The sequence below is a fragment of the Sinohyriopsis cumingii genome, chromosome 14 (assembly GCF_028554795.1).
Source record: "Sinohyriopsis cumingii isolate HCF-2022 chromosome 14, ASM2855479v2, whole genome shotgun sequence".
Taxonomy (NCBI): Eukaryota; Metazoa; Mollusca; class Bivalvia; order Unionida; family Unionidae; genus Sinohyriopsis; species Sinohyriopsis cumingii.
The window spans coordinates 77,299,438-77,320,039 of NC_142974.1; the positions used below are offsets into that span (position 1 = coordinate 77,299,438).

The window sequence follows — 20,602 nt, forward strand, 5'->3', positions numbered from 1 at the left end:
TCCATGCATTGACACAGTAAGTATACTGATGGGAGAAGCCCAAATATCATAAACCCAACCATGGCAGGTGTCACTGTCATGCATTTACTTGCTGATTTACAGGATGGATAGCAGGTGTCACTGTCATGCATTTACTTGTTCATTTATAGGATGGATGGCAGGTGTCACTGTCATGCATTTACTTGTTGATTTACAGGATGGATGGCAGGTGTCACTGTCATGCATTTACTTGTTCATTTATAGGATGGATGGCAGGTTTCACTGTCATGCATTTACTTGTTGATTTATAGGATGGATGGCAGGTGTCACTGTCATGCGTTTACTTGTTGATTTATAGGATGGATGGCAGGTGTCACTGTCATGCATTTACTTGTTGATTTACAGGATGGATGGCAGGTGTCACTGTCATGCATTTACTTGCTGATTTACAGGATGGATGGCAGGTGTCACTGTCATGCATTTACTTGTTGATTTACAGGATGGATGGCAGGTGTCACTGTCATGCATTTACTTGTTAATTTATAGTATGGATGGCAGGTGTCACTGTCATGCATTTACTTGTTGATTTATAGGATGGATGGCAGGTGTCACTGTCATGCGTTTACTTGTTCATTTATAGGATGGATGGCAGGTGTCACTGTCATGCATTTACTTGTTGATTTACAGGATGGATGGCAGGTGTCACTGTCATGCATTTACTTGTTCATTTACAGGATGGATGGCAGGTGTCACTGTCATGCATTTACTTGTTCATTTATAGGATGGATGGCAGGTTTCACTGTCATGCATTTACTTGTTCGTTTATAGGATAGATTAAAGTCAGCAGGATGAATATAAATTTAGGACAGAACAACATATTACACATAAAGCAACCTTGATGATAGTAATAATAATAATAATAATATCAATAACAATATTCAGTGCATAATATTTATGAAAAACAATTTATAAGGTGAACCTGTGTACTGCGGTCACCTGTGTGCCATGGCCAGTTTTGCCTTTTCCCATGAGTGACCATTAAATACAGGTTTGGCTTTATATTGCTTTGATTTTCTAATTGGGTCAGTAAAATGTAATCTCTCCACATGGAAAATCCATGATGGCCACTATAACCAATCCCAGACAGCATGGATGGATTAAGTTGCATTGTGGGAATCCCAGACAGCATGGATGGATTAAGTTGCATTGTGGGAATCCCAGACAGCATGGATGAATTAAGTTGCACCGTGGGAACATTGATTTTACATAATCCACAATGTATTTACTGTTCAATGTACCTAAGTGTATCACTTCAGTATCAAAGTGTATCACTCCATATGAATATACAGTGTGTCTAAGTGTATCACTCCACATGAATATATACAGTGTATCTAAGTGTATCACTCCAGATGAATATATACAGTGTATCTAAGTGTATCACTCCACATGAATATATACAGTGTATCTAAGTGTATCACTCCACATGAATATATACAGTGTATCTAAGTTTATCACTCCAGATGAATATATACAGTGTATCTAAGTGTATCACTCCAGATGAATATATACAGTGTATCTAAGTGTATCACTTCAGATGAATATATACAGTTTATCTAAGATTATCACTTCACTGTGAATATATACAGAGGACCTTAGTGCATCACCGCCATATATATATAGAGAGAGAGAGAGAGAGAGAGAGAGAGAGAGAGAGATTGTACCTAAGTGTCATTGATTGTCAGCAATCTCAGTTTTCGTGAAAATATATCTTCAAGGACTTTTTACCCCACACTTTAAAAAAGGAAAAAGCATTGAGGATAGTCTGTCCATCTGTCCATCAATTTCTCCTAAAGTTTTAGACAAAAGTTCACATATGACCCAATCTTAATGGGACACAATTTTGTATTACCCATTCTGTTGAAGTTATAAATAAATTTGTATGGAGCAGATACATGGCTATCACTGTTGGTGGTCTCTGAACTAACATGTAATACTAGATGACAATTCACAAACAGGTGATTTCCACAGTAGTGGCCCTTAATACCTTCAATATCAACCTGTAATATCAAGTTCAGTTTCATTTGGGACCCTTGAATTAAATTTTCATTCCAAGTTTGAAGACATTTGTCTGAGCATTTTTTGTGGAGTATCTTACATGTGCAAATTTGTTTAGTGGTCTAAAATTTGTGTGAATAATAGCTTAGCTCAAATCATTAAATGATTTTGTCAAAAGATGCATTTTGTTTGGCTTACACAGCATCATGTGTTTCATGGTTATTCATTTTATTTCATTGCTGTGACAGGGGCCACGAGTGCCTGAGTGGTTTAAAGTGCTCACCATTCTGGATCACTGCCAATTCACCACTGTCTGCGTGTGTTCAAGTCCAAGGCTCGGCTAGTGTGGGTACATGGGAAAGCCTGCCAGTAGCTTCTCGTGGGTCGGTGGTTCTTCCCTGGGTTTGCAGGGTTCTTCCTCCACCAGTTATACTGGCCGCCATGTATAGCCTATCTAGTGCTGAAAATGGCATTAAACCCTACAACAACAACAACAACAATCATTGCTGTGACATAATTATGCAGTTGATTTAGCATTGTCATAATTCTGAAACAATTAAAATTTCAGATGTTACTGTAAGTCATTTAATAAACAAGTATAGACCTTTGTTTTGGCAAAATACAAAGTTTTATAAACCAACAGACCAAATAAACCTACCATATTGATCTCTGTCAGTCAGTCTATGGCTTACTGGTTATTACGCTTGATATTCTTTTCATCAGTGGTCTTTATATTTTCACACAAACTTTCTCGAAGAATGATCCTTTTGGTTGATAATAAATTTTGCACAAATTCATGTGATGAATGAAATATGTTAATAATATTTTGTGTCAGAAGGACAACACCATGGACCTTGATTGAGATTGTTCATAGATTTATAATATAATTCATGGCCAATATGCAAACATGTTGTGAAAAGTCATGTGCTTACTGACAATGAAACCTCCAACATGACCAACAAATGTTGTAATTGCTACTTATCTGCAACAGATGGCCTTAACTGTGGGGTTTTACACCAAAAGTTTTCTCATATCATTTTAGATCTATTTAAATGATACTGATTTGATGTACTGTATGACCGGCTTGAAAATATTTGTATGGCTGCTTTGCTTAGAGACTACTTAAAATGTCTAGTTAGTCATAAACAAAAAAGGTCCTTAACCAAAATCCAGCATGTCCAATATTGGTGGACATTGTGAAAATCCGGAATTAATAGTCATAATGACATCTGGTTTGTCTTCAATAAAATGGTTTTTATGAAGCTGTAATGTGATGGCACAGTGGCCATCTTGAAAATCTTGTTATCCTTAGTCCTTTCAAAGAGTGGACATATTGACCAGTTGTGTCCTTTCAAAGGGTGGACATATTGACCAGTTGTGTCCTTTCAAAGGGTGGACATATTGACCAGTTGTGTCCTTTCAAAGGGTGACCATATTAAACAGTTGTGTTTGCCAGAATACCTCTTAATGTATGTAGTTTGTTATAAATAAAAACGATGCAAGTGTGACCTCACAAACTTTAACAAATCTTGTGAAAGCTACTTCTGCAGAACATATGGCCATACAAACATTTTTATTTTATTTTTCGAAACTAATTCCTTCTTGCACTTGATAGTTCTCCCTGTATTAAAAGGATGCTAATAAGCCTATAAAATGGCTGCTGTGATGTCCATCCAGAAAATCTCTTAACTCATCCTTCTTCTGAAATGGTTGAGTTGACACGAGGATTTACTAAAAATCTGTGGACTCTTTCAGTACTGAGGTATGGAATTTGCCAAGTTGTGACAATGTCTGGTCCTTACATTCAAGACATTTTCCCTTATAAAGTCTTTACAAAGAACGTGGCCAGTATTTTCATAATAGGGTATGAACTATATAGTACATACAAATACAAGTACCAGCAACAATGGATCTAGCTATAAAGAAGACTAACCCATTCCTCCGCACTCGTTAGCATATACAAATACAAATGCCAGCCAAAATGTCCTTCTCAACAGGAAACAATGATATTCAAGAAAACAGGAAAGTTATGGTGTTTTTTACTAACAAGTATCCATTTTTTAATGGAATATTTTTTTCATTGCAGCATATAGGAGAAGAAAGATTTGCACCAGGCAGTTTAGCCAAGGTAACTTGATTTTTCAAACAAACTTGATGTATATTATCTTCTGGTGTAAGATAATGGATCGGTTTGTGTTGAATAGCTTCTCGCCACTGACTTCAAAATAGAAACTTGTGTAGTAAATTTAAATTGCCTCTATTTCTCATGAAATAAGTAATGAATCAGCCAGGTACATGGTAGTGCTATTGTGTAGTGATATGTTCTTATGAAGTAAGTAATGAATTACATCTCTCCCTCGATAACTCATGCACAACAAGGTCCACAAACATGGACCGCACTATAAGGGAGGTGTGAGTTACCGAGGGACCTCCAAAAATTTTAAAAAACCACTTTGACATCAAGAAAACATTGAGGGGGGAGCAGTGTTAGGGAACTGGGCTGTTCATTGACTGAATCCTCATTGTACAATCATGTCGAAATTTTCTTTTAATAACGTGCTTTTCTAATGAAGTTGTTCATTATTCTGTTTCTGAGTCCACAGAGCAGGGAACTAGACTAACTCTTGATAACACCACCAAGCAAGATTCCTTTTTTCAAAAACACGAGAGATTTATTTCATGAGACAATCATCTACGTTGAAACTCATATTTTGTATTGCTTAATTAGCACAATATTGATATCGTGAATTAATTAATTGGAATTAATAATGAAACTTCTTATCATCCTTGAGGATATCTCAAAGTGCTAGTTCAAGAATTCTTAGAAACTCACTTGCCCACAATGGTCTGAATCAGTGAAATAAAGCTCTTTATTTTATGAAGTATTCATTTCGCTTGGCTGCTTTGTTATCTTTGAACACATTTATGAAAGAGTTGGTTAATTTAAGGTAGTTTATGTTATATACACAATAACATTTATAAGTGTTCGATTGATCAAATGAAATGAGTTCACAAGACATATGACCGGGGCCGCTAGATTTTAAGTTTGTCGGATTTTTGTGCCTTTTAACTTTTCTTGTATTCCACCTCCTTTATTTGATTCAAAAGACATAATCAACATGATAACACAAAGGAGGCAGCTTTTAATTCAGTGTAAAAGTACAACAAATACATCCAGAAATCAGTTATTAAAACACAGTCGGCACTTAATTAGGTTCTCAGAGAAACTCTCGCGGACATAGCTGTTACAGTAGATTGACACATTTTACGTTTAATTACAAGAGGACACATTGCATTTATAATGATTACACTTGAAAGGAACTAAAAGATAGAACTAGAACACAAATTGCAATTGATAAAAAAATTATTTGTATTTATTTATTAAAGTACTGCCTCCACTCAGTGTGAGTGACATTTTCATTGATCAAAATTTCCTTACATATCGTTAATTGCGGTGAACTAGAAATGTCATTTGGAAAGAAAATGTAAAAAATTGTATGACCTATTTTTAAATTTGGTATTTCATGGTGTTGATTAAAATTTCCAGGTTCGATCTACCGTTTTTGACGATAAAACGAGCAATACATCAAAGTTTCCATTACCAATTTTGACTGCAATTTTCTTCAAGTTCAACAAATAGGGATACATTTTTGGGGTATTTTCTGGTTTGAAAAATGGGATGCATGCCTGACCCTGCGTTATAAGTGGGTTTGCGAGTTAGTAGAGTGTGAGTTATCGAGGGTGTGGTGTAGCATGATAAACCATAATACCGTTGTTGAGAGATTTGTTCTATTGAAATAGTGAATGAATTAGTCCCTGTTGTCTAGTGATATGTTATGAAATAAGTACCATAATGAATTAGTCTGGTACACACTAGTACCATTGTCTAGTGATATGTTCTGTTGAAAAAGGTAATGAAATAGTCTGGTATACACAAGCAACATTGTCTAGTGATATGTTCTGTTGAAAAAGATAATGAATTAGACTGGTTGACACTAGTACAATTGTCTAATGATATGTTCTATTGAAATAGGTAATGATTTAGGCTGGTACACTTCAGTACAATCATCTAATGATGTTTTCTATTCAAACAAGTAATGAATTAGACTGGTACATGCTAGTACAGTTGTCTAGTGATATGTTCTATTGAAATAGGTAATGAATTAGACTGGTACATGCTAGTACGATTGTTTAATGATATGCTATATTGAAATAGATAATGAATTAGACTGGTACACACTAGTACAATTGTCTAATGATATGTTCTAAGAAATAGGTAATGAATTAGATTGATACACACTAGTACAATTGTCTAGTGATATGTTCTGTTGAAATAGGTAATGATTTAGACTGGTACACTTTAGTACCATTGTCTAGTAGTATGTTCTGTTGAAATAGGTACTAAATTAGTCTCAGACTGGTACACTTTTGTATCATTGTCTAAAGATATGTTCTGTTGAAATAGGTAATAAATTAGTCAGGTACACTTTTGTATCATTGTCTAATGATATGTTCTGTTGAAATAGGTAATGAATTAGTCAGGTACACAGCAGTACCCATTGACTGGTGATGTTTCATGAGAAAACTTGTCAACATTGTCTAAATTATTAAAATAAATGAGCAAACTGTACCAATAACAAAATTCAGTTTTTAACAGCAAAATTAACATCATCATTTTAATATGGAACCAACCACCTGTATTGAATTTCTTATTTCATCTGAAAATATAATGGAAGAAAAAACTAGAGATAGAAGTAATATTTACACCCATGGGACATGTCTAGGATACATAATATTTGCTGTCATTTAGATCATCTTTCCCACTGTTCCTTTGTAGCATAGTGTGATACTTTTCGGACATCAACACAAGCATTGTCAGCATTCAGATTTTATGTTTAGGTTAGAGTTGTTTAGTTGGATTCAGTGGGATATATCATAACTTGGTGGAAAAAATGGTACCTTGGTGTCACATTGGCATACACTCGTTCAGAAAAAAAATGACTACACTGCAGATCATGCCCCACCCCAGTGTAGCCCTGATGGTAGACCTCATTTTTAAAGTGTCACTGCAAACAATGGTTAATAATAAGACAAAAAATTTGTGTGTCTCATTCATAAAGAAAGTGGCATTTATATAATTGCACAGAAATTGAGGACTTTTCACAAAATTTTGCATCAGTTGGATAAGAGTGGATTCATAAGCCATACATACTAAAGGTTTTAGATTCATAATCCATACATACTAAAGGTTTTAGATTTATAAGCCATACATACAGAAGGTTTTAGATTTATAAGCCAGACATACTAAAGGTTTTAGATTCATAATCCATACATACTTAAAGGTTTTAGATTCATAATCCATACATACTAAAGATTTTAGATTTGTAATCCATACATACTAAAGGTTTAGAATCATAATCCATACATACTAAAGGTTTTAGATTCATAATCCATGCATACTAAGGTTTTAGATTCATAATCCATACATACTAAAGGTTTTAGATTAAAATCCAGACATACTAAAGGTTTTAGATTCAAAATCCATACAGGTTTTAGAATCATAATCCATTCATGCTAAAGGTTTTAGATTCATAATCCATACATACTAAAGATTTTAGATTTATAATCCATACATACTAAAGGTTTTGGATTTATAATCCATACATACTAAAGGTTTTAAATTTATAATCCATACATACTAAAGATTTTAGATTTATAATCCATACATACTAAAGGTTTTAGATTCATAATCCATACATACTAAAGGTTTTAGATTTATAATCCATACATACTAAAGGTTTTAGATTCATAAGCCATACATACTAAAGGTTTTAGATTCATAAGCCATACATACTAAAGATTTTAGATTTATAATCCATACATACTAAAGATTTTAGATTCATAATCTATACATGCTAAAGGTTTTAGATTTATAATCCATACATACTTAAAGGTTTTAGAATCATAATCCATACATACTAAGGTTTTAGATTCATAATCCATACATACTAAAGGTTTTAGATTTATAATCCATACATACTAAAGGTTTTGAATTTATAATCCATACATACAGAAGGTTTTAGAATCATAATCCATACATACTAAAGGTTTTAGATTTATAAGCCAGACATACTAAAGGTTTTAGAATCATAATCCATACATGCTAAAGGTTTTAGATTTATAATCCATACATACTAAAGATTTTAGATTCATAATCTATACATGCTAAAGGTTTTAGATTTATAATCCATACATGCTTAAAGGTTTTAGAATCATAATCCATACATACTAAGGTTTTAGATTCATAATCCATACATACTAAAGGTTTTAGATTTATAATCCATACATACTAAAGGTTTTGAATTTATAATCCATACATACAGAAGGTTTTAGAATCATAATCCATACATACTAAAGGTTTTAGATTTATAAGCCAGACATACTAAAGGTTTTAGAATCATAATCCATACATGCTAAAGGTTTTAGATTTATAATCCATACATACTAAAGATTTTAGATTCATAATCTATACATGATAAAGGTTTTAGATTTATAATCCATACATACTAAAGGTTTTAGAATCATAATCCATACATACTAAGGTTTTAGATTCATAATCCATACATACTAAAGGTTTTAGATTTATAATCCATACATACTAAAGGTTTTGAATTTATAATCCATACATACAGAAGGTTTTAGAATCATAATCCATACATACTAAAGGTTTTAGATTTATAAGCCAGACATACTAAAGGTTTTAGAATCATAATCCATACATGCTAAAGGTTTTAGATTTATAATCCATACATACTAAAGATTTTAGATTCATAATCTATACATGCTAAAGGTTTTAGATTTATAATCCATACATACTTAAAGGTTTTAAATTTATAATCCATACATACTAAAGATTTTAGATTCATAAGCCATACATACTAAAGATTTTAGATTCATAATCCATACATGCTAAAGGTTTTAGATTTATAATCAATACATACTTAAAGGTTTTAGATTCATAATCCATACATGCGAAAGGTTTTAGATTCATAATCCATACATACTAAAGGTTTTAGATTTATAAGCCAGACATACTAAAGGTTTTAGATTCATAATCCATACATGCTAAAAAGGTTTTAGATTTATAATCCATACATACTAAAGGTTTTAGATTTATAATCCATACATACTAAAGGTTTGAGAATCATACTCCATACATACTAAAGGTTTTAGATTCATAATCCATACATACTAAAGGTTTTAGATTTATAAGCCAGACATACTAAAGGTTTTAGATTCATAATCCATACATACTAAAGGTTTTAGATTTATAAGCCAGACATACTAAAGGTTTTAGATTCATAATCCATACATGCTAAAAAGGTTTTAGATTTACAATCCATACATACTAAAGGTTTTAGATTTATAATCCATACATACTAAAGGTTTTAGAATCATACTCCATACATACTAAAGGTTTTAGATTCATAATCCATACATACTAAAGGTTTTAGATTTATAATCCATACATACTAAAGGTTTTAGATTCATAATCCATACATACTTAAAGGTTTAGATTCATAATCCATACATACTAAAGGTTTTAGATTTATAAGCCAGACATACTTAAAGGTTTTAAATTTATAATCCATACATACTAAAGATTTTAGATTCATAAGCCATACATACTAAAGATTTTAGATTCATAATCCATACATGCTAAAGGTTTTAGATTTATAATCAATACATACTTAAAGGTTTTAGATTCATAATCCATACGTGCTAAAGGTTTTAGATTCATAATCCATACATACTAAAGGTTTTAGATTTATAAGCCAGACATACTAAAGGTTTTAGATTCATAATCCATACATGCTAAAAAGGTTTTAGATTTATAATCCATACATACTAAAGGTTTTAGATTTATAATCCATACATACTAAAGGTTTTAGAATCATACTCCATACATACTAAAGGTTTTAGATTCATAATCCATACAGACTAAAGGTTTTAGATTTATAAGCCAGACATACAAAAATAAAATAAAATCATTGTTAGTTTGGACAACAATATAACAATCGATGATGAGAGTGTATCAGAGAACTGTGCTATTAATTGCCAAATCAAAACCAAGACTGGGGCAAGCAAACTTGTGTTAGTGTCTCTATTAATTAACTTATAGAAGAAATCTGTATGAAATAATGTTAGCAGAGCTACGTTGTTCTCTAGCATACTCATGGTGGAATTAACCCTGGCTTGTAAGAGGGTCTTAATAAATTAAAATTTGTTGCATATTTGGACAAGGGCAATGATTTATGCATGCATCGACCAATATGCAAGTATATAGAATAGGGTTATCTCAGTTTTTGTCACAATCATATTTGCCAGATGTTTTTGTCACAAACATATTCACCAGGTAATATTTGTCACAAACATATTCACCTGGTGCTTTTGTTGCAGTCATGTTTAGCAGCTGTTTTGTCAGAAACATGTTCACCTGGTGCTTTTGTTGCAGTCATATTTAGCAGCTGTTTTGTCACACATATTCACAATGTACTACTTTGTGCACATGTCCTCAACATTCATTATGCACAGAAGTTAGTTTTAACTGCATATTTTCTGCTTGCATCAGATTAAGCTTGTGTTGTAGACTTTGATCTTTCAGAATAGAATTTATTTAAACCCCATATATGGTATATTACAAGATTGATTGGCAAAATTTATATCATGCCTCATTTGATAATTATGTAAATTTATCTATTTATGTAAGCAAATTTCACCTCAATGCCACTTTAGAAACATAGGAAGTGGTTGGTACACTTTTGAAAATTTAGTGCAACATTCAGAAATAACACATATTGTCAACTTATTTTAAATATTAGTTTAGACGTGAATCGAAATAGGATTATACGATTTCACGTTCCTGGTAAAAGCTCAGATTCAGCTCATCCATGTTAAAGTTTACCTAAGGCAAGTCAGAAGTAAAGAGAGAGAAAGACTAATGCTATATTCTGAAAGTTTTATACTCAGCAAACTTGTCACAGTATGCATATCAACATCTTTATATAGTTTTTGTCTTCTGCATTCTTCTCTTACACAAGGGGCCCCGAGTGGCCAAGTGGTCTAAAGCGCTCTCCGTTATGGATGACTGCCATCTCACCTCTGTCTGCGTGGGTTTGAGTCTCGGATTCAGCCAGTGTGGGTATGTGAGAAAACTTGCCAGTAGCTTCTCGTTGGTTGGTGGTTCTTTCCCGGGGTTTTCCAGGGTTCTTCCTCCACCATTAATACTGGCCGCCATAAATAGCCTATCATGTGCTGAAAAATGGCATTAGACCCTACAACAACTACAACAACAACTCTTACATAAATGTCTACAATTTCATTCAATTACTAATACTTTATTTCATGATACTCTCTCTGCCACTTCCAATTAGTGTCAAAGTCATGCATTCATTGTCATACACAGACATGGTAATGTGATTGCTTGCTGTTTGTGGCATTGACAAATGTAGGAATAGGGAATAAATATTTATCATTCATAATTTGTTAGCTTACAATTTTAATCGTAATATTTGAAAGAATGCAAGATTTGCTGACTTTAAAGTCCTATCCTAGTCATAAACAGTAGGCTCCACCCTAATCAGTATGCTGAACAATGAATCAACCTGGTCAACTTTCTGGTACAGTTAAAAGAGCTGAGCTTGCAGGCTAAAAAATGTCAAAAGGTGTTTTTATGCATGTCGTTTTAAAGAGACTAGGTGATTATTAATAAATCGGATATAATTCTCAAGATTTATGTTGCATGCGCGATTGGAAGTAAAAGTCATTCTTCTCAAAACTGTGATCATTGTACCAAACCATCTACAACCCTTGGGCATAGTTGTTACATGAGAGTCTTATGTACATATATGTATGCAAGCATGCTACACTGAAGACCAAATGTCAAATAAAACCCAATGCAATATAAAGAATCCATTGTGTGTGTGTGTGTGTGTGTGTGTGTGTTTGTGCAAATGGCCAGGCAATATCCTTTTTGTTGCCTCTGGCCAAACAAGGTATGGGACCTCACAGAATGCAGGCACAACAATAAGGAGAGGAGGAAAGGGTCTTAACTCCTCCTCTCTGAATTCTTAGACTTTTCAGTATCTGAGTTCGCTGGATTTTGTATATGTGGGGATGGATTTCCTCGGGAACAAGGGTTTAGTCTTTGTCCCATGGGACAGAATAGGCAGTATCTTGACCTGTTGGAGGCACTGAGAGTCAAGACTTTGTTGTCCGGTCTGTATTTTGCTAGTAGATAGATAACACACACACACACATGGTGATTGAGAGAATATATATACATATAGAGAGAGAAGACAGAGGAAGAGAGAGAAAAAATTGTAACATATAATTCTATACAAAGAAAAGAACATGCTCAAAAGATTATTCTTTGTTTTATATTTTCTTTATTTCATTTTTCAGTCCCAACTGATGATAATGATACTAATACTGTAGAACTCGGGACCATGAATAACGGTAAGATTAGAATCGAATATTTAAGATGCATGATAATCTTAGTCATCTGGCAGCTGTTTACTGAAATTTTAACTTTTGGACATTAATATGTCATAAAAATCAAAATAAAGTCCTGATCTGTAATTTCATAAAGTGCCTGCAGGTCAGGGCTGTGCAGTTTTTTACGGTTGGACTTGACTTGCACAAGAGTGTATGCATTAAATCATGACTTTTTATCACAATTAACTATGTTTTCCCAAAACAAAGTAATAATTGTGGGGGGGGGGTAAATGGCTCCATATGGTTTTAAATAGTCATCTGATCATTAAATATGTTAAGGAAATCCAAATATTTTATATTTGTTCTTTTACAATATAATTCATACAGCTATCTCTAATATGCAAAGAATCCAGGCAACTATTTAAGTACTGTGACATGGGTCTGTTTTTTGCTAGTCTTTACTTTTTAGAAATTTAAGTGAGGATAAAATTCTTTTTATAAAAATGAGATTAATTTCAATCTCGTAAAGGTAGGCTATGCATTATTGACAGGTAAATATTACATCTTTTAAATTAGTGTTGCCTCTCCTCCCAAAGAAAGCTAAATTATCTTTTTAAAGTAAAAAATACTGTAAATGTTATCAGGAGAGAAAGAGGGAGATAGTGAGATACAATAGAGAATGTTAATTCTTGCTCATGATTAGCACAGAATACCTCTATAAATTTAAATAAGGTAGTTTGTTGTACAGAAATCCCAAGTTAATCAAGGCTGATTGAAACCTTTAAATGGTCTGGTCAAAGACATTATGTCACTGAAATCAATTAACTGTCAATCAGTGATCAAAGGTGACTTAACAGCTGATAAAAGGTAATCACTTACCAATACAAGTGTGAATAGAATCAATGTCAGCCAAGTTTAGTTTGATAAAATCCTTTTGACACTTTAGTCTACATTCATGTATATACTTTTACAAAATGGATTTTCAATTGTATAATTTAAATCCTATGATTACACTTTTGACTAGGTTAAAATATTTTGTTATGTCAGTTCAACATTTGCTCGTATGTCTTCCACATCGGGTTTAACTTTCCTAATCTTTTCATCAGTTGAGGAACGCGCCGGTGGCCTAGTGGTTAGAGCGTCTGCCTCGGATGCGGGAGGTCGTGGGTTTGATCCCCGGCCGAGTCATACCAAAGACTTACAAAAACGGTACTTACAGCTGCCTCGCTTGGCACTCAGCATTAAGAGGTTAGTGTTAGGACTGATCGGCCCAATGTCAGGATAATGTGACTGGGTGGGACATCATGCTACATGTCTGCGGCATGATGCCCCAGTGCTAGACATCACTATAAACTGCCACATTGCAGACATCGTAGCGATATGACTGAAAAATTGTTAAAGCTACGTTAAAAATCCAAATCACATCACACATCATCAGTTGAGTGCCTTCTTGAGCAGGCCATTCTTTCTTGTTACCGTAAATTAGCTAATATAGCATGTGGGTAATGTATGTTTTTACCTACCACACCCCTTTGTGGGTAATGTATGTTTTTACCTACCACACCCCTTTGTGGGTAATGTATGTTTTTACCTACCACACTCCTTTGTGGGTAATGTATGTTTTTACCTACCACACCCCTTTGTGGGTAATGTATGTTTTTACCTACCACACTCCTTTGTGGGTAATGTATGTTTTTACCTACCACACCCCTTTGTGGGTAATGTATGTTTTTACCTACCACACCCCTTTGTGGGTAATGTATGTTTTTACCTACCACACCCCTTTGTGGGTAATATATGTTTTTACCTACCACACCCCTTTGTGGGGAATGTATGTTTTTACCTACCACACCCCTTTTGTGGGTAATATATATCAAGCATGTTATACAATTTTATTTTATTTTACCTATTACCACACTGTAGAAATATTTTTTAATGATTCATTTCCTGTTTTAAATAATGCACCCAGTTCGAAATAGTAAATGAGTTTAATGTTGAGTATATAGTCATATGGTTATGTTTGACATTTCAGCTAAATGTTTTGAAGTTTAAAAATGATCTAATAACAGAAAGACAAGATCAACTTAATAAAATCAGCATCTTCAGTTTAATAACATACTAATTTGTGAAGAGTGGCTATGTTGTTTTGTTTACTAAAACCTCTCAACTGCCATAGATGGGTCTTATTCACTGTTGTAGTAGGATTCAGAGCTACCATAGATGAGTCGGTTTCGAAAAGAATTTCACATTTCCAGAATCCATTGCAAATAGTAGTTAGTGTTATTTTAAAATTAAAGCTGTGTAGCTGGTTCCATCTGGCTATTATATATGGGTAGGTGACTTTTATTAATTTTGATGGTAATGGATAGGCGTGGGTTTGGTCCAGCATTTAACAAAGAGAACACATGGCATCATCGTGGAATGTTTGATGTGGCTCAAGTGTATTGAAATGGCTTTACTGTGGTTCAGTGTTAAACAGAAAGGATGATTCACCATACCCTAGTACAGTGCTGTCCAACCTTTTTGACACCATGGGCCACTGAAAAATATTTTTCTTGAAGCCAAGGGCCGCAGCAGAAGACTGAAAAGCAATGACTATATAGCTGCTCGAACTCTGGTGGGCCATTTAAAATCACGCTGTGGACCGCATGGGGCCCATGGGCCATGGGTTGGACAGCACTGCCCTAGTATTTGTACTATGTTTATAATTTAGAAAAGCCTACAAAAAAATATGCTTGTTTATAATTCTTTATAAAAACCTGCAGGTTATATACAGGTAATAGATGAGTGTGTGTTATACTTGGATGTGTGTTATATGTATTGAAATTTTCTCTATTTATTTCATTGTAGGCACTGTGGAAAGGTCGGCCGAAGGTAACCTCCTGCCTATTACATACTTAATACTTGGACAATTCTTTAGCTCTCATATGCCTGGAGTTTATTTTTATCTCCCAGATTACAGTAAAATTAGAAATATTAGAATTTAAAATATGAGTATTTTGCTATCTGTAACAGATCTCCACAAAATAAATTCACCATTAAGATTAATTATGTAGTGTTGGGAGTTAAGGTAAAATGTAAAAAAACTTTTCCCCATAAATTATTCTGTCATTTCATTAATAATTTGCAAATATCAAGGCTTTTCCATTGAAATCATAAAACTTCACAAAATTAGTCCTGAATCTGTACCTGAAATTTAAATTAAATAAAATAGGAATTATTGAAATTTTTAAAACTCATCATTATGATCTTCCCTTGTCTTTATTTGCTACAGGTAGATTTCAATCATAGAGATAAATTTAAAGTATAATTTTTTCATGCCTGAATATAGTTTTTTAGCGCAAATTTCCAGTGTCCAGTTTGCATATTTTATTTCCTGGCCGACATGTCCATCATATATGAGCAATTCCAATTGCCTAATTTATATAATATTTTTAGAAGTTTAACAGATAGAGACATGAATACTATTGGAATCAATGTGTGCATATGTTCAGTAATTTGTTCCTAATCTTGTAGCAAGCAGAGCTTGTTAAACTTTTTTAATTCCAAATCATTTGTTTTGTTTTGATTCAATCATTCTTTAATGTTTCTTTATATTAAACAGAGATGTATCCTTCTGTAATTCAATTCTTAACGTCATATCCACAAAGGTTTGTTTACAGCTATCTCTGCTTGTACTTGACCTCTTTCGGACTGCTCCAGTTAGAGTGTCTGTCTCGGATCTGAGAGGTCACTGGTTTGAACCCCTTCCGAGTCATACCAAAGATTTGTAAAAATGGTATTAACAGCTGTCTTGCTTGGCGCTCAGTGTTAAGAGGTTTGTGTTAGGACTGGTCGGCCTGGTGTCAGGATAATGTGACTGCACGGGGACATCATGCTACATGTCTGCTGCAGCATGATATCTCAATGCTAGACATCACTATTAACTGCCACACTGCAGACATCATAGTGATATAATGAAAATTTGTTAAAGCTACATTAAAATCACACACACACAGCTATCTCTGCCTGCACTTGACCTTTTTCCTTTAGTATGCGTACATTTATTTAGTATGCATACATTTATTTAGTATGCATACATTTATTTGTAATGTAATTTGTATCAAAAGTGGATTTTCCTTGGTATCATTTCATATTTATATGATTATACTTTGACAGAGTTAAAATATCTTATGTGGTTTCATTGGTTCAGCATTTTCTTGTATGCTTTCAAATCTAAATTTCATTAATTGAGTATCCTCAAAAACGTGTCATTCTTTCCTGTTAACGTATATCTCTTTGTCTCACTTTCTAGGCACTAATGAAAATGCTGCTTCAAGGGAAGGGCCAAGACAAGGTAACATCCTGCCTATTAAAGACTTGGAAAATTCTGTAGTGTTGATATGCATAGATTTTATTTTCATCCCAGTGGGTAAAATCAGAAATGGTCATGGAGAATGTAATACTTGTATTTAGCTTAGAAAAAAGATATCCACAAAGTTAATACACCATGAAGATTGGGAGTTAAGGTAAAAAAAATGTGTCCCTACAATATTTGATCATCATAAATTTGTCTGATTTTTCAGTAATAATTTGCAAATATAAACAGTTATAAGGTCTGCCCCTTCAAATCATAAAACTACAAAAAATTAATCCTGGACCTGTGTTTGAAATTTTCTAGAATAAAATTGGAATTATTGAAATTTTTAAAATGATTCATCCTGATTTCCCATTTCTTATATGCTACAGGTTGATTTTAATCATGTGATGAATTTCCAGTATATTTGTTATATGGATTTAAGATTTTGGCTTCCTGCTACAAAATCTTTAAAGAATTAGGACCCTGGGTAATTTTCAAAATGGGGGTCAAGCATGTTTTTGGCAAGTGGACCAATGGGTCCATGTCAGTGTATCCCCCAGGGGTGTAAAACCGAGGGTAAAAAAAAAAAAACCTTGGTGTCAGAACTGGGGGTCACATAAAAAATGTGGGGGTCAAAAATATAGACAAATTTTCATCCAACTCGTACTTTTTCAGCTTGAAATAGGATATTGTAACTTGCACAACATTCTCTCTCTCTAAACATACAAATAAACCAACATGCACAGTTAACAAACAAATGCATTGTCCATTCAAAGAATAATTTTATTAGTTAATTTTTCATTTAAAATCATACTTTTAACAGTCTCCTTATAATCTTATTACATACAGGCCAATACAGAAAGCCTAATAAATCTTTTTAACAGAATGGCAGTCAATTTACTGCCTGCCATAAAATGTGTACTATCATCGGTTTCATTGTACTTCGTCCTAGAACAAATTTATCCAAAAATGAAGGAGGCTAATGATTCATCTTGTTTCTAATAAGTTACACTTGAACTTTTAGGTCTTTCTTTTATTGCAGCAAAGTTAAAAACCAACAAAATCTGCAATGACCCCCTGACTGTAATCCAAATAAAGGCATTTGTCTCGGCAAGTTTACTGATTTCTTTGTTGTAAAAGACTGTCTTGGGTTATAATGTGTTCTCCAGATATCTTGTGGCGAACGAGGGCAGATTTGTTAAAATTCTTAAACCCTGTCACGAAAGGATTATTCACTTCTGCAGTCTTCGCAATCATGCTATCAGAAGTCACTCCAGTAATCCTAATGGATGTGCCGTATTCCAGTCAAGGGAATTATTTTCTCCATTTTTCATTAAAGTTAGATCCACAGTTACTCTTTTGTGTTCTGCTTCTTTCACTTTCTTCACTAATGATTTTTAGTGCACGATGTTTTAATCTGGACATCACTTTCTAGTGCAACAAGCATTGAGGTTAAACATCAAGATGACATCTTGCTGAGCTCAATGGAAATCGCGTGAGAGCTCGCGAGAATAGGGGAAGCTACTCCATCATAACATTGCCTATGCTAGTCTGGTTCTTTATTTCGTATGTTCCCTGCGTTCCACTCCGCTATACGAATAGAGGAGCCCAACACAGGAAGTAAACAAAGCAGGGAACCAGTCAATATCTATGCTCGAAGTATACACGATGTCACCCTTCATCCAACACATTGGATATTAAATAAAAAATCCTGATTGCATTATGTGAATCCCTTGCGTCAAAAAAACGCACGGCAACAAAATGTGTGTGTCAGTTTTTTCCAGTGTGCGTCCCTGATGCACAAATGTGCGTAAAGGGAAACACTGCCATGTAATCATTGTTTTATGCCCCCATCTTGTCCCACCCAGTCACATTATCCTGACACCAGGCTGACCGGTCCTAACTCTAACCTCTTAATGATGAGCACCTAGCAAGGCAGCTGTTAGTACCATTTTTATAATTCTTTGGGATGAATCGGCAGCGGATGGTCTAACCACTGGGCCACAGGTGATGATGGTTAATCACTTACCAGCACAGGTGTGATAAAACTCTTTGGATACATGTGTTCACAAGACCACACAGTGTTTATTTTGACCATCCATAATACCTATGTTATTGCATCATTCACAGTTCTATTTTTTCATACATGCCAATCATTATGCTTTGGCATAATCATTACACTTTTTTCCCCATGTAATTAAATCTTACACTTGCCTATATATCGAGTTTGCTTTTCAGGTACATTAAAATTAAAAATAAAGAAATAAAATGTTCTGTTTGTCACTTTTATTATCATCTCTCTATTTCCACTCATAACATAAATTTGAGACTATTCTAAAAAAAAGACTGTTGCATAAGAATAGCATAAGAGTTAATTTGCAAATCTTGTGATGCTGTGATTTTGATTTTTAACGTAGCGTTTAAAAAATTCAGTCATATTGCTACGATGTCTGCAGTGTGGCAGTTTATAGTGATGTCTAGCACTGGAGCATCATGCCGCAGACATGTAGCATGATATCCCATTTTAATTGTTTTTTAGAGATAGTTACCAATAGAGATATATGTATCTTTAATATCCAGTTTTATGTATATTTTTATGTATTAAAATATAATTAATCTGTGCTGTATATGCATATCTCCATGTCAATTATTCATTAAAGTATAAGACAGTTAGGTTACAAATGTAAGCTATGATGTCATTTTGTTTATGTCATATTGTTTTTTTCATTGATCACTTAGAAACAGAATGTATTTAATGAAGTAAGCAATGATATTGAATTGAGTTTGAATTCAGACTGATGAAGCATTAAAGCAAAACTGGTGACACATTCTATGTGTTGGTGTTGTTTATAAACGGTGAGTGAGAGAATACATATGTGTGTGTGTGTGTGTGTGTGGTGAGAATACATATATATATATATATATATATATATATATATATATATACTTAGAGTGAGAGAGAGCAAATTGTAATATAAAATCACATATAAAAGATCATGTTCCAAAGAGTATTGCCTTTGTTTTATATGTTCTTTATCTCATTTCTCAGACACAACTGATGATCCTGTTACTACAGAGGCCTTGATTCATGGTAAGATTGGAATCGCATGATATTCTTAGTCATTTGACACCTGATTAATGAAATTTAAATTTGTGGGCATTAATGTGTCACTGATATAAAATAGGCCAATTCTATATTTATTGTTTAGAAATGTGTAGTTGTTGAAAATTGATTAAAAATGATTTTTAATTTTACTATATACACTTATTTATAAATTCTGAAATTTTCTAGAATAAAATTAGAATTATTTACATTTGTGTTTTAAAATTCAGCATGATCTTCCCTTATCTTGTTTGCCTCAGATCGATTTCAACCATATAGATAAATATATTATTTGATATGGATTTAAAGATTGTGGCTTCATGCAAAACAAAAACAAGAAAGATGTGATTGAACTTTCCTAAAATTGCTATACGAGATTCTCAGATACATGGGAACTATCTCAAATTATGCAAACAATCCAGGCTACTATTTCAACAATATAATTCCTGAAATTAAGTCCAGACATTTGATTGGTCAGCATTATGTCAGACTTAAATTTCAGCCAATGGGATTGTTTTACTATAGATATAAGTTCATTTGGTGAAATCCAGACCAGATAAAACAATGTTGTGCCAGGTTGTTTGGTGTTCAGACTGACTTTGAAATTTTACTTTAAAGCAAGATTGATT

General features: G+C 33.5%; 1 protein-coding gene across 1 annotated transcript in view; it reads left to right on the plus strand.

Moving 5' to 3' along the window:
- The window catches only part of LOC149784194 (uncharacterized), a 77,052-nt gene that overhangs the window by 40,628 nt on the left and 15,822 nt on the right, over positions 1–20,602 (plus strand). Inside the window, exons 8-12 of the mRNA XM_089932956.1 lie at positions 4,121–4,162; positions 12,499–12,552; positions 15,382–15,405; positions 16,826–16,867; positions 19,920–19,961. Of these exons, the coding sequence (XP_089789082.1) occupies positions 4,121–4,162; positions 12,499–12,552; positions 15,382–15,405; positions 16,826–16,867; positions 19,920–19,961 (204 nt within the window). The remainder of the gene's footprint in view (positions 1–4,120; positions 4,163–12,498; positions 12,553–15,381; positions 15,406–16,825; positions 16,868–19,919; positions 19,962–20,602) is intronic.